Source organism: Neolamprologus multifasciatus, chromosome 14 (assembly GCF_963576455.1).
Source record: "Neolamprologus multifasciatus chromosome 14, fNeoMul1.2, whole genome shotgun sequence".
NCBI lineage: Eukaryota > Metazoa > Chordata > Actinopteri > Cichliformes > Cichlidae > Neolamprologus > Neolamprologus multifasciatus.
Genome location: NC_140452.1, coordinates 24,887,847 through 24,900,006, shown reverse-complemented (window position 1 = coordinate 24,900,006; position 12,160 = coordinate 24,887,847). Strand labels below are relative to the sequence as shown.

The 12,160-nt window shown below is 36.8% G+C and overlaps 1 protein-coding gene across 1 annotated transcript; it reads left to right on the top strand.

The window, feature by feature from the left end:
• The first annotated feature begins 6,115 nt into the window (after positions 1-6,115).
• Positions 6,116-11,953, top strand: smtla (somatolactin alpha). Its single transcript, XM_085131379.1, has 4 exons — positions 6,116-7,165; positions 8,434-8,547; positions 9,477-9,656; positions 10,029-11,953. The coding sequence occupies exons 1-4, from the start codon at positions 7,031-7,033 to the stop codon at positions 10,221-10,223; spliced, it is 624 nt and encodes a 207-aa protein (XP_084987505.1). The 5' UTR covers positions 6,116-7,030; the 3' UTR covers positions 10,224-11,953.
• The last annotated feature ends 207 nt before the right edge of the window (positions 11,954-12,160 follow it).

The window sequence follows — 12,160 nt, the reverse complement described above, 5'->3', positions numbered from 1 at the left end:
AATAATATATTCACACAATAATAATATATGATTTTCCTGACCTGGTCTTTTATAGCATATAAGAAAATCATGTGCAAAGACTGATGCTGCAAAAGTAAAGCAGAGCAAAGTTACAGAGGTTTGATTAGAGACATAGTTAGGAGTTTTGCAATTTGGCATCATTTGTAACAGCTGATATTTCTTCAGTATTGAACAGCAGAAATTAGGCTTTCTTGTCAGAGTCATATTTAGTAAAAAAAACAAAACAAAACAGTGGCCTTTAAATATATCAAAGCTATGCTACGTTGTCATGGAAAACCAAGTAGTAGCAAATTTTCCAGCCTATAAATATATAAAGGTCATAGCAATTATATTAAGCTGTACAAAAACATTTTAAAATTATTATACTACCAAAGTAACACACTGAAGCACAGTAACACAACAAGTGGCAAATGACTGAACGTACTTGATTTTTTTTTTTATTTATTTATTGTTTGCACCACATTTGTCCTACTAATTCGATGATGAGGTTTAGGCAAAATCTAGACAAATAAAATCAGTTTGATTGGTAAACAGTCAGTTTACATCAGTTCATAGTTTTCTTCTTGAATAATTATTTAAATAATAAGCCTTTCATTTTATATATTTCAGTTGCATTTTACTCACAGTTATTGCTTCATTTTATTGAGGGCCAAGAATCATTTTTTGGGTGTACAGAGGATGATTAGTGCTTGCATCAGAAAATGGCTAGAAGCCCATAGTGTCTTAGCAATGTGGCCCTATATAGATAGGGGGTTTGGGGAGGAATCAGTAACCTTGGTTTGTCAAGGGAGTTTAAGTGTGCAAGAACTAAGACGTGTTAGTGCTAGAGCAAATACCCACAGGGTACATTAAGAGGAAAACAATAAACAAGTCAATACAAACCAAGTATGTAAATAAATGCAATGATATGTATGTCACAATCTACGATTACACTAATCTTCACAGAAAAAAGAGGCACTGTGATAAGCATCTCATTCAGAAGCAGGATGACATTGCATTTCAATTTAAATCATCGAGCTAACAAATCCAGAGACTTATTAAGACAGTGTGGCTGTCTGTCGCTATGCGTGCACCCTGAGATGGACTGCTAACCATGGCGAAATGTACCTTGTCTCTTGCCTTGTCACACTTTAATTGAACTCCTGCCCTTACATTTTATATAAACAACATGTCCAGTGATATGGATAAATATTTATCTTCCACAGCTTCTTCAAAATATGAAGTAGAGCCCCTTAGCAACTTGTATTATTATTACTACAGCAAAAAAGTGATGAAAGACAAAAAAGTGTAGAACTGGATATGTTCCAGAATTGCGCAGCTGTGAGACAAGTCGCTGGGAGACAGAAACAAACGCATCAGAGATATGTTTTTCATCTCTGTGTTAGGTTAGCGTACACAAGGTTTCTTGAATTGCCTCAAGAAATTCCTCCTGCCATCTAATTACAATAAAGGTTAATTAAATTCCACCTACTCAAATAATCTATTGATGTTTGCAAGGTAGCTTAAAAGATAAAAAAAAAAAAAAAAAGACCCTCTCTTTTGCTCTTTAAAACCCCAGAGAGGGGAAAAACATATATTTTCTTGAATTGAGTAAACTAATTACTAAACATGTGAGATAAATTTGTGTCACTCTTGGCAGTCAATTTTATAAAAGTAATTGTGAAAGCTCCACAAGGCACAGCCAAGATGCATCTTCAATTCTCATTCCAAGTGTGACTCCTTAACCTTTTCTTAAAAATACAACGACAATCAGGTTAGTCTTTCAAAACATCATCCCTCTTGGCACCATTGGGAGGATCGTGTTTTTCTTGACTTTTACTTTTAAATGAAGAGAATTTGGTATTACTGCATATTTAAAGTGGACATGAAACAGTAAACATGTAAAGGAAAATTTACACCATAGAATCCTGTTCTTAAAAATGATCATATACTTAACACTGTCTGTGAACAGTATGTGCAGTGCCATCTTGTGCTAATACAGATTAGGAAGTCACTGAGTTGGTTGGTTGGTTGCTGCTAATAGACTTACATCAGTTCATGTTAGCTAGCTAGTGACAGAATTGATAATTTAGTGGAAAACAAGGAAACTAAAAGTCTATCAGGGTCAACTTTTGCATTGTCCCCGGCTGCAGCAATGCGTTAAACACAGAGTCGATTTCATGCTTTGCCTCCCCAAATTTTGAAACAGACACGCATGTTGAAGTTGCAGTAATTTGCAGTAACAACAGAGGGAGATATTTACATGTAAATATCTAGCTTAATTGTTACTAGTAAATAAGGACCCTGTAATGCTCACCACAGATCATTCTGCATGCGTGTCCATGTCACAGTGGACCAGCGTGCCTATCACACGTTTTGCCGTGATTTCAGTTTGATGAATTTTGTGTTTTAAAAAAACATGAATTAATACTGTCGACTTTCACTCTGTCTCTTTAGCAGTAACTAGTCGTTCATTGTAACAGGAAATCCACCTGTTGGCTGTAATAGCTGTGTTTGTAGAACACTTTATAAGTGAGAACTGTGTAAAGGAGAACCTGTTTGAGTCAGATTCACTGGACCAACAAGCTAAAGTGACACTGTCCCCTCTGTGAGTGATTTTTCCTCATCAGTGAGGGGCACAGACCAAGTGTATTAGACTGATATCAGAATCTCACAATACGTAACACTAACTTTGATAAAAACCTCACACAGAATGCAGAAAAAAAAGTGATGTACACATTTACACATGTGGCACAGTAAGTCATTAGAAGCCAATTTCTTCCAATCAATTTATATTAAAAAATGGGCACAGATACAATTATTGGTAAATGTATGTGAAAGTCACACAGTTGTCAATATCTGCCATGCCTGCAGCTTTGCAGTCAGCTGATTTAAATATCACTATTTAATTTTTCATTCTGTTCCCTACTGTCTTTCCTGTTGACAGATGTTTTGACTGTGTACTCATGTAGTTGTAGCTGTCGTTGTTTGCACTGTTTATGTGAAAAGTCTGTCATCACCTGTATGCGAGACTTGGTCTCTATGTTCTCTCTATTTATTGTTGTGATTAACTAACAATCACTAAAAAGTAAACTGTACCTTTTTCCCAACCTTCCTCAGAAGTGTCTGCCAAGGCACATGGATGTTTTGCTCAAACTCTTTTGCTAATGCTATGCAGGACCCCTAGTTGGGATTTGGACAGTGTACCCGTCATACTTCTCACCATGGCTTTTCTGTCAATAGGATTAGTCCTCTGCCTTCTTAATATTGGCCGGGAGAGCAAGTGGACATTTTGCCCAAAAGAATCTTTAACTGTGTGATCTATGAGTTTTGAGTGAATGCAGGATACTGAGTTGTATTAGTGCCATGTCAGGACATGGCAGAAGGCATTTTTTGTGCTTTTGGCACACAGTTGACATCCATGCTCACTCTACCATTTATTTCTTGGTGATCAGATCAGAATAAAGTGGTTTGCCCAAAAATCCTAAGCTACCCCTTATTTCTTCATGTTTTACTGCCAACCTCATTAGAATTATATGCTGCATTTCCATTTATGTTTGAACTAATTTCCTATTTTCCCATCTAACAGTGTTGCATTTAACATTGCTTAACATTGCTCTAGGGCAAGCACATCTCCATTGATTGCAACACAAATCCCCAACAGTAGTCCTGCCACACTATAAAAAAGTAGGGGACGAGTTTACAAAGGCGTATAATATATAATGATCACCAAAGGTGGCAGATCCACTGATCTGTCAAAAATTATTTTTCTTGAATGATTCATCCAGTGCTGGAGTGAGGTCAGTTCTAGCTAATTCTAGTCAAAGCTATTCAGCTAATTACAGCTGATCACACCTTTGCCACTGCTCCTTGCCATCACCACAAGTGATTTGTACTACAAATATTACCACAGGTGAAATGGGGCTTCACAGGCTTTACACAGCCACAAAGGTTTTCAACTTTGAGAGGTTTACAGTCACCGACAGAGCTGAAAATCTGTTTTTTCATGCATGTTTATAAAAAGTAACTTATGCTAAGTATCACTTTCCAATATGTGTTGTGATATTGACTGTGTGATTGAAGAAAAAAAAATGGCATAAGACAGCTACCTCCTTAACAGGAGGGGAGCAGGGCAGTCACTTACTGCTACTTCAGAGTTCTCTCTGTAAACAGCAAACCCGCATTTCCTCTTATCTTGCACTTAACAAACTAAGTTTTCATTAAACCTTTCTCCTTGAATATTTTAAATGACAAACAACACAAACTTTGGCTGCAGCAACAATACCCTACTCATCAGTTTAATTTGCTTGGGAGTTCCAAATAAAGAACTATTCTTCTCTATTCAAACTATTGCTAACTACACACATCCTCAGATATATTTGACATGTAGGACTACCAATAAAATATATTCGCAGTCAAAATTTAATCAACATAAATTTAAGTTGCACAGGATAGCTGTTAATGAAATAATCTGTGACTTGGTGCCAGATGAACAGCATTCAAGCCCTTCATTTTGTGGGACTGCAAGTGTCCTTTAGTCTGGCATTGAAATCGAAAAACCTGCTTACAGCAGTTAGCAATTCATTTAGATGATGACTCGTAAGACCCAAAAGCTGCCAGCCACTAGCAACTAAACAGATTAAGTTAAATTAATTCTGGTGTACGCTGAGGCTAGTTCAAGTTCATTTTACATTGTTCAAAATTAAAAACGCTAGTGTTGAAGCGATGAGTGGTTTTGATAGGAAAGAGCTGGACTTGGAAAAAATGATGCTGATATAAATGCAAAATGCAAAAAGGAAGTAATAATCACAAAGAACAAAATCATGTGCATGGAGCAATTAAAACACACTAAGTTAATCAAAGAAAATGAAAATGTATCTCATGTTCAAACAATATGTGTTCAGGGCAAGTTTCTAATAAGATGGTGGATGTTGCCCTAATGGATCTCCTCCCAGACCTGGATAAGAGCACCAATGAGTCTATGGTGCTATATGGCCATGTCTAATGGACTGATACATAACAATAAGGACTTTTTCAATTGGATTCAGGTCTGGATAACATGAGGACCAGTCAGTGGCATCAATCCTATCGAAATCCCACATGAAGCCGGGGTTCCTACTGCAGCTGGAGAAACCCAGCTGCATGCTGGAGCAGACCTAATATCCTCGTGCAATCTGACGTATGACTGTATGAATGCATGAGAATGTTAGATAGAAAAAGCATAGAAAAAAGTGTCTGTATGAATACGTGAATGAGGCAATTTGTGTAAACCGTTCAGATAGAGTAGAAAAGCAGTATATAAGAAACAAATTCTAGTATTGAGAATTAAATAAAAATTACTTTCTAATTAAATTAAGACTGCTTATTGCTGTTGCAAAAAATGTTAGCACTACTTTTTTGGTAATATGAATAACCAGATTCAGTTTTATTCATCTGTGCAGGTGCACAAAAAATGCTTGTCTCTTGTGAATATGTAGCTTTTTCATTACAATGATTGAAGGTGAATCTGTGAATGTTTATTCTGCAAAATGGCCACAAATTCCTTTTGGGTAATTATGTCAAACTGAGTGAAAGTACCCGGATGTCAAAAAGCCATGAGTTGAACTGTCATTCAGTATCATATAAATTAAAATCTTTTGTACCCAATGTACCTAATGTACCCAACAGATTGTAGTAAATTTCTTTTATCAATAGTTACAACTAGCATTTAAGAAAGCGGGGAAGCATGTTGTGGGGAAACATGGGGAAGGAAAAAGAGGAGGTGTATACAAAGGGCGACAAGAAAAGAACAGAGGTTTATATTAAACAGGCTCACATACATAAAAGGAGGCTCCAGGTATCTTGAATAGCAACCACGTCTGTGACGCTGAATTCAGTAACTTAACACCCGTCAGATGTTACTTCCCGAGCCTCTTCCTGAGCTTTTGCTTAAACATGCTATTGTGTGGAAATAAACATGTGAGGACAGTGTCTTAAATGTCATCTTGATTTCTGTGATTTGGGTGGTGGAAAACCAAAACTCCTTTAATTAAAGTGTTAATTGTATCTGTATTTTTTAAATTAAAAATATGATTATGATCTACTGAATAATAATAAATAATTTTATTTCGCATGTGTTCAAACATTTTATATCACATGCAATCAAAATACACAGATTAATTTATTTACAGAAATTGTTTGCCACTCATATCCAGTAATCCTACAATCTGATTACCGTTAAAATGAGGTGATTTAAGGGGCAGGTGTAAGTAGTGCAGCAAAAGTCTCAGGCAGTAGAAGAAAACAGAAAAATGTAGCATTCAATGGAGTTTTCTACACCTACCTATGCTGGCACTCATTTAATGGGTTAATGCGTACACTGTATATAATAAAAGGAAGATTTTTTTTAACCTCCCTTCTCTTTCAACTTTTGTTCGATGTATCTAATCAGTCTTTATTGCCAGATTATTGATCAACAGACATGTATCTGTATTTACTTGTTTGTTGTAGAGCCTTTTTTCACTTAATTTAGGAAATATTCAAATAAAAAGACTCTGGACATCAGCTTTTCTTGAGCTATAAGCCACCATCATTCAAATGAAGAACAAAGCTATTTGGGAATACAATGTGTCCCATCTCGGTATTATGCATGAGAAAAGAAATGTCTTGGTTTGGGATGACCGGTATCTTTTTACAACAACCTACGCAAGACTCAAATGTCTTTTTCTTTATTCATGGCCTGATCAGGCTTTATAAAGAAGTCAGCATAACACAATAGCAAGAAAAACTTGAAGACGACAGATAGAATGGGCATGACTGGTAATGTATCAAAAAAAGCCTCAATTTTTTGTAATTTTCTTTTCTGCTTTTCTTTGTAATTGCATTGATAGAAATGTATAAAATATATATAAATAACATATTTGATATATAAATGCTCATATTTGTTTTTACCTGTTAACGTTTGTTCCATCTGTATATACCATATGCGTCTTCAGTCATCCAGCGAGGTGTGTGGGGTCTACTGCTCTGGCCCTATATTCTTACTGTAAGCATGCCACTAGACTGTAAAGAAGAGCCGGGCAGCCTTACTCGCTGCCCCTCCATCTCTCAAGAGAAACTTCTTGACAGAGTCATCCATCATGCTGAGCTCATCTACCGTGTCTCAGAAGAATCATGTTCTTTATTTGTGAGTAACTCCAAAATAAATCTTTGCTCTTTCACTTTTTTAATGTAAAAAAAAAACCAAGCAAACAAAACAAACAAAAAAAAAACCCAAACTAGTTTTGATTGTTCACTAGTGCTTCTGTATTCACATGCTTGAAAAGAATATTGGCGGAGCCTAGAATGAGTTATTGCTCTAAGTCACTTCTCACACTAAGATGACTTAATGCAGAATTATTTTGTCACTAGAAAGAGACTGTAATCTGAGAAAATGCCCCCCCCCCCTCTCTCTCTCTCTCTATATATATATATATATATATATATATATATATATATATATATATAGAGAGAGAGAGAGAGAGAGAGAGAGAGAGAGAGAGAGAGAGAGATGAATGCAAAATAAGCACTTTGAAAAGCAGTGCTATAAAAACATAGCCCTAGGCAAAGGCCACAGTGATAGCAATGCAAGTTTTTTTTTTTTTTTTTTCATTTGAAAAGAAGTTTGCTATTACTTTTTATACAGAAGATAAGTGCAATAAAACTAAGACATCAAGGTGGGAATGATACTATTTATTTGCATGTCAGAGGTAAAAAGCCATTGCTCACCAGTAAACATCTTAGTCCTTTAAATCTACATTTTTTGATAATTTGGTAAATGTGAAGCTTTGAACTTTGTTGGCTGTTTGACGATAATGCCAGACCTGTGAAACTTTTAGATACTGAGTATTTGTTGCATTGCTCTGAACACCTGCCAGTGTTCAGAGCAATCTTCTCTCTCCTCTGAGTAAAAGATATATTTAACCTATATTTAACTGAAGAAGCAGGCCTACAATGGGGTAATATGTCTGTGATAATGATATATTGCAACAGTAAAAGCACAGGTTTGGCACTCTGTTAAATATCCTTCACTTTGTTGCTGCACAGTCAAAATGATCTTTGAAATGAGACTTTTCTAAAAATATGCTGCACAGGATCTACAGAGAAAGAGTTTGCTAGAGAACAAAATGTCTCTGTGGGGTTTTCTCTTGTGGTAAAGATTTTGTCATTGCCTTCCTGATTGATCTTTTTATATAAATGGTTGAATATCTGTTACCCCTTCTTCTGTAGACAGTAGTTCTTAGGGGTTAGGATTAGGCCGTAACTATTTTGTCATACTGGCTGAAAAGAAACCGAATTCAAAAGCAAATATAGAAGGTAATACTGGTGTGTATGCCTATCATTTTAAATGTGAAAATTAAACAGTAGCTCTCTTTCTTTCTTTCTTTTTTACCACCATTTCTGCATGGGCTACAGGAAGAGATGTTCATCCCACTCCCTTTGCGACTTCAGAGTAACCAGGCTGGCTTTGCATGTATCACCAAAACATTACCGATCCCCAGCTCCAAAAGTGAAATTGAACAGATATCTGTAAGCACACTATGGCTGAATACCACTGTTGTTTCTTTCTTTTTTTTCTTTGCTAACATCATAATGTGTAAAAACTGCTTTTATTTGCTTGTTCACACCTTTGCATTTATGTATTGATGCATATATATTACGTGCTTATAGAGGCGCTTGCATGTTTTTGTGGATTTGAATGGATTCAACAATCTGTCTGCTTCTCGCACATATGTGAGTGAGCGTGTGGAGGATTTGGAGTGTTGTTAATGCATTATTAGTGTTGTTGCACATGCACATCCTTGAGCTCAGTTAAGCCTCCCCTTCTTTTGCAGTTTGATACATTATGTGATGTTTGCAGTAATTGCACTACAAGAGGTTTTGACTGCTGTCTAGCTACCTATTTAAGACAAATACCAGCTTGGTCAGTAGGGTGGAAACTAGACTGAGCTGCTTAGCAGGCCTGTGAAGGGTGAATTGGCTGTTCTGCAATAATCACCCTTCAACTAACAAAGGCCATAGTATATAGCAGCAATTTCTTCACAGGATCATTTTTAGCAATATTGAAACTGCTGGTTAAAAGTTATGTCATCACATAACAGTAAATGTGATCTTTGAAACAGCGTATACTGCAACCTCCCATTTTATGAGTAATTTATCCTCTGCTCTTTCTGTTGGAATATTGCCTGCTCTGCCATTTAATGGCCATTTGTATGGTGGTCATTTGCACATACTTTAGACTCTCTTCTGCTTAGGGAGATTTAAGGAGGCTCACATGCCATTTCAGGCTACTTTTGTTGCTGAATGGTTTGTAGTTAATGATCCATTTCTTAAAAGAAGTACTATATATATATAGACACACACACACACACACACACACACACACACACACACACACACACACACACACACACACATATATTCTTTGAGGCAGACTGTAAAGCATTTCTGTCCTGCAGGATAAATGGTTGCTCCACTCTGTGCTGATGTTGGTTCAGTCATGGATCGAGCCCTTGGTCTACCTGCAGACAACACTGGATCGCTACGATCATGCTCCTGAAATGCTGGTCAACAAGACAAAATGGGTTTCTGAGAAACTGGTCAGTCTGGAGCAAGGGGTGGTTGCCCTCATTAAGAAGGTGGGTCAAATCACATATCACTCACACACAAGGTTATTTGTTTAATCCCTGAGGAATTTCTATAGGGATTAATCAATATATAGATAAATAAAGATATATATGCTGAGGTCTATGCTCTATGCAAAGATTCCCCTTAGACAATCCAGTACATAACAGCAGGGTGCAAGATTGCGTTATGCCATAGCCAAGCTGCTGGCATAATCCACATTAACATCATGCAGAGTAGTGCCTGGAAGTCCCAAAGTAAGAATGACCAAGCTAAGAAGGAATGACACCTACAATCTCTAGACGAGCGCAATCTTCAAAACAATAATTTTCTTATACCCTTTTGTTTGTCTTTTTTCTGACTATTTCTATATGCTTGCTATACAGATGTTGGATGAGGGGACATTTACCACAACCTACAATGAACAAGGCCTATTTCAGTATGATACTCTGCCAGATTTGCTGGAATCTGTTATGAGAGACTATACATTACTCAGCTGCTTTAAAAAGGATGCTCATAAGATGGAGACTTTCCTCAAGCTTCTTAAGTGTCGTCAAGCTGACAAATACAACTGTGCATAAAATATAAACTGCAGCTAATAAATAATACAGTGCTTAGCTTTAAATTAATTCTTAAGGTTGGTAGTGTGCACTTCAAGATATGACCATGCCTTAGGCGAATCAACCTTGCTTGTAATGCCGTGCATTCCTTATTGATTGTTTTGGAACACCTTCACACAAAAGTAGATGTAATGCTTTGCCCTTTCTTCAACATACTGCATTTTATATTCTTTCCCTGCTTAGTTGGTATTTTAACCTTGCAAAGGAAAGAGAGAGCAAACTCCCAAAAGATTATTTGTGTGTCGAGTTGTCAAAAAAATCTGCATACCCTGCCATTGATTTCCATTTCCTTTGTTCCTGACTGGGGTTTCTATTCCTTGCTGGGTCTCGCAGTGTTGTGACTATTCTCACAGCCCCTAGAGTACTGAGTGAAACTCTCGTTTTTTTAATGGAGCTGGTTTTACTTCTGCATTAGAGAAATGAAACACTTTCACCAAAGATGGGAGTCAAACAGAGAGCAATCACTATTAAAAAAAAGAGAGAGAGATTTTTGATTAGCCAAAAGAGCGGATGAGACGGAGACAAAATAAATAACAGTCGAATTGAAAGCTGGCACTCTTGAAGGAGACAGGAATTATGCTGTGCCTAAATGTGTATAATTTAACATGGATCTAACATATATATAAAAAAATGTGCCTTATTCACTTCTATTGTTCTGGGAATAAAACATTGAAATGTATATTCTTAGACGTTATGAATCCAGAGAATAAAGATTACCTTTCTCTTGTGAACAAAAGAACCCGATAGTGTACTGCCATAGCTTTTCTGCTGTTCATTTAAGAAACCAATAAAGCAAGACAAAAAGCATAAAAAAAACATTGTTTTTAATGTCGTCGTTTGTGTGCTATTTTTTTGAGAGAGTGCATTAGACGTGGATGTGTGGCTCATCGGTTTTTACAGTCAATTCCCTGTTATGCCTCTCTTTCTGTCTTAACCCGATGGCCACGCTTCAGCATGTAAAACTCAGTCATTCACTCATGAGGCATCAGTGTAGCGTGCTCGTTCTAGCTGGGTCCAAATGTAAAACTGCACCACAAAACTCAAAAATACATTGCACGTGCCATTTCCTCCACATAAAATGGTACTCAAGATTTGTACCTCGTATATTTCCATCTGTGTGCATTGAGGAAAAGTCAAGTCAGAATTTATGGAGGAAAAAAAATAGATCATACAGAGCATAAAACAAATTGATTTGGTCCCTTCTTTATTTAAAACATTTTGTTAATTGTCGGCTTAAATAGCTACTGTTGCATGTGATGCTGTAGAACTGGTGAAATTTATTTCAGCCTGTTAATAACGCAGCCGGCATACCATTTTCCATCTGTGAATCTTTGTCTCGTTCCTGATCGCCACCAATTCCAGCCAAAGCTGTGTGGCCCAAAATAGACAGTGCTCATCCCTTGTAGCCTTGAAGAAGAAGCAGTGGAGGGCAGCAGAGGAGATAAACCTCTTGTTGTTGCCCTCATCCTTTCCTTTCTTTCTTGAACCAACTTTTTTTTCCCCTTTTTTTATTTTACCTCTACCTGTTACCTTCGCTTTTAACTTAAAATCTTGGATGATCTCTTTCTTTTTTCCATTTAGTCTTTTTGTTTTTTATTCCGTTCTTGATTGCAGAACAGATACTAACTCACTGCCTTTTTTTTCATTCATCGCTAAGCTTCTAGAAAAGGTTGTGGCAAAGCAGCTTATGGAAGCTCTAGATAAACATGGCACTTACGATAAGTTTCAGCCCGGTTTTCGTCAATTTCACTCCACGGAGACAGCTCTTCTTAGGGTCTCAAGTCTTGATGAGTCATCAATATCTTGATGAATAATGATGCAGGAAAATGCTCTGTTCTACTCATGTTGGACCTCACATCAGCTTTTGACACAGTTGACCATCACATTCTCATTGACAG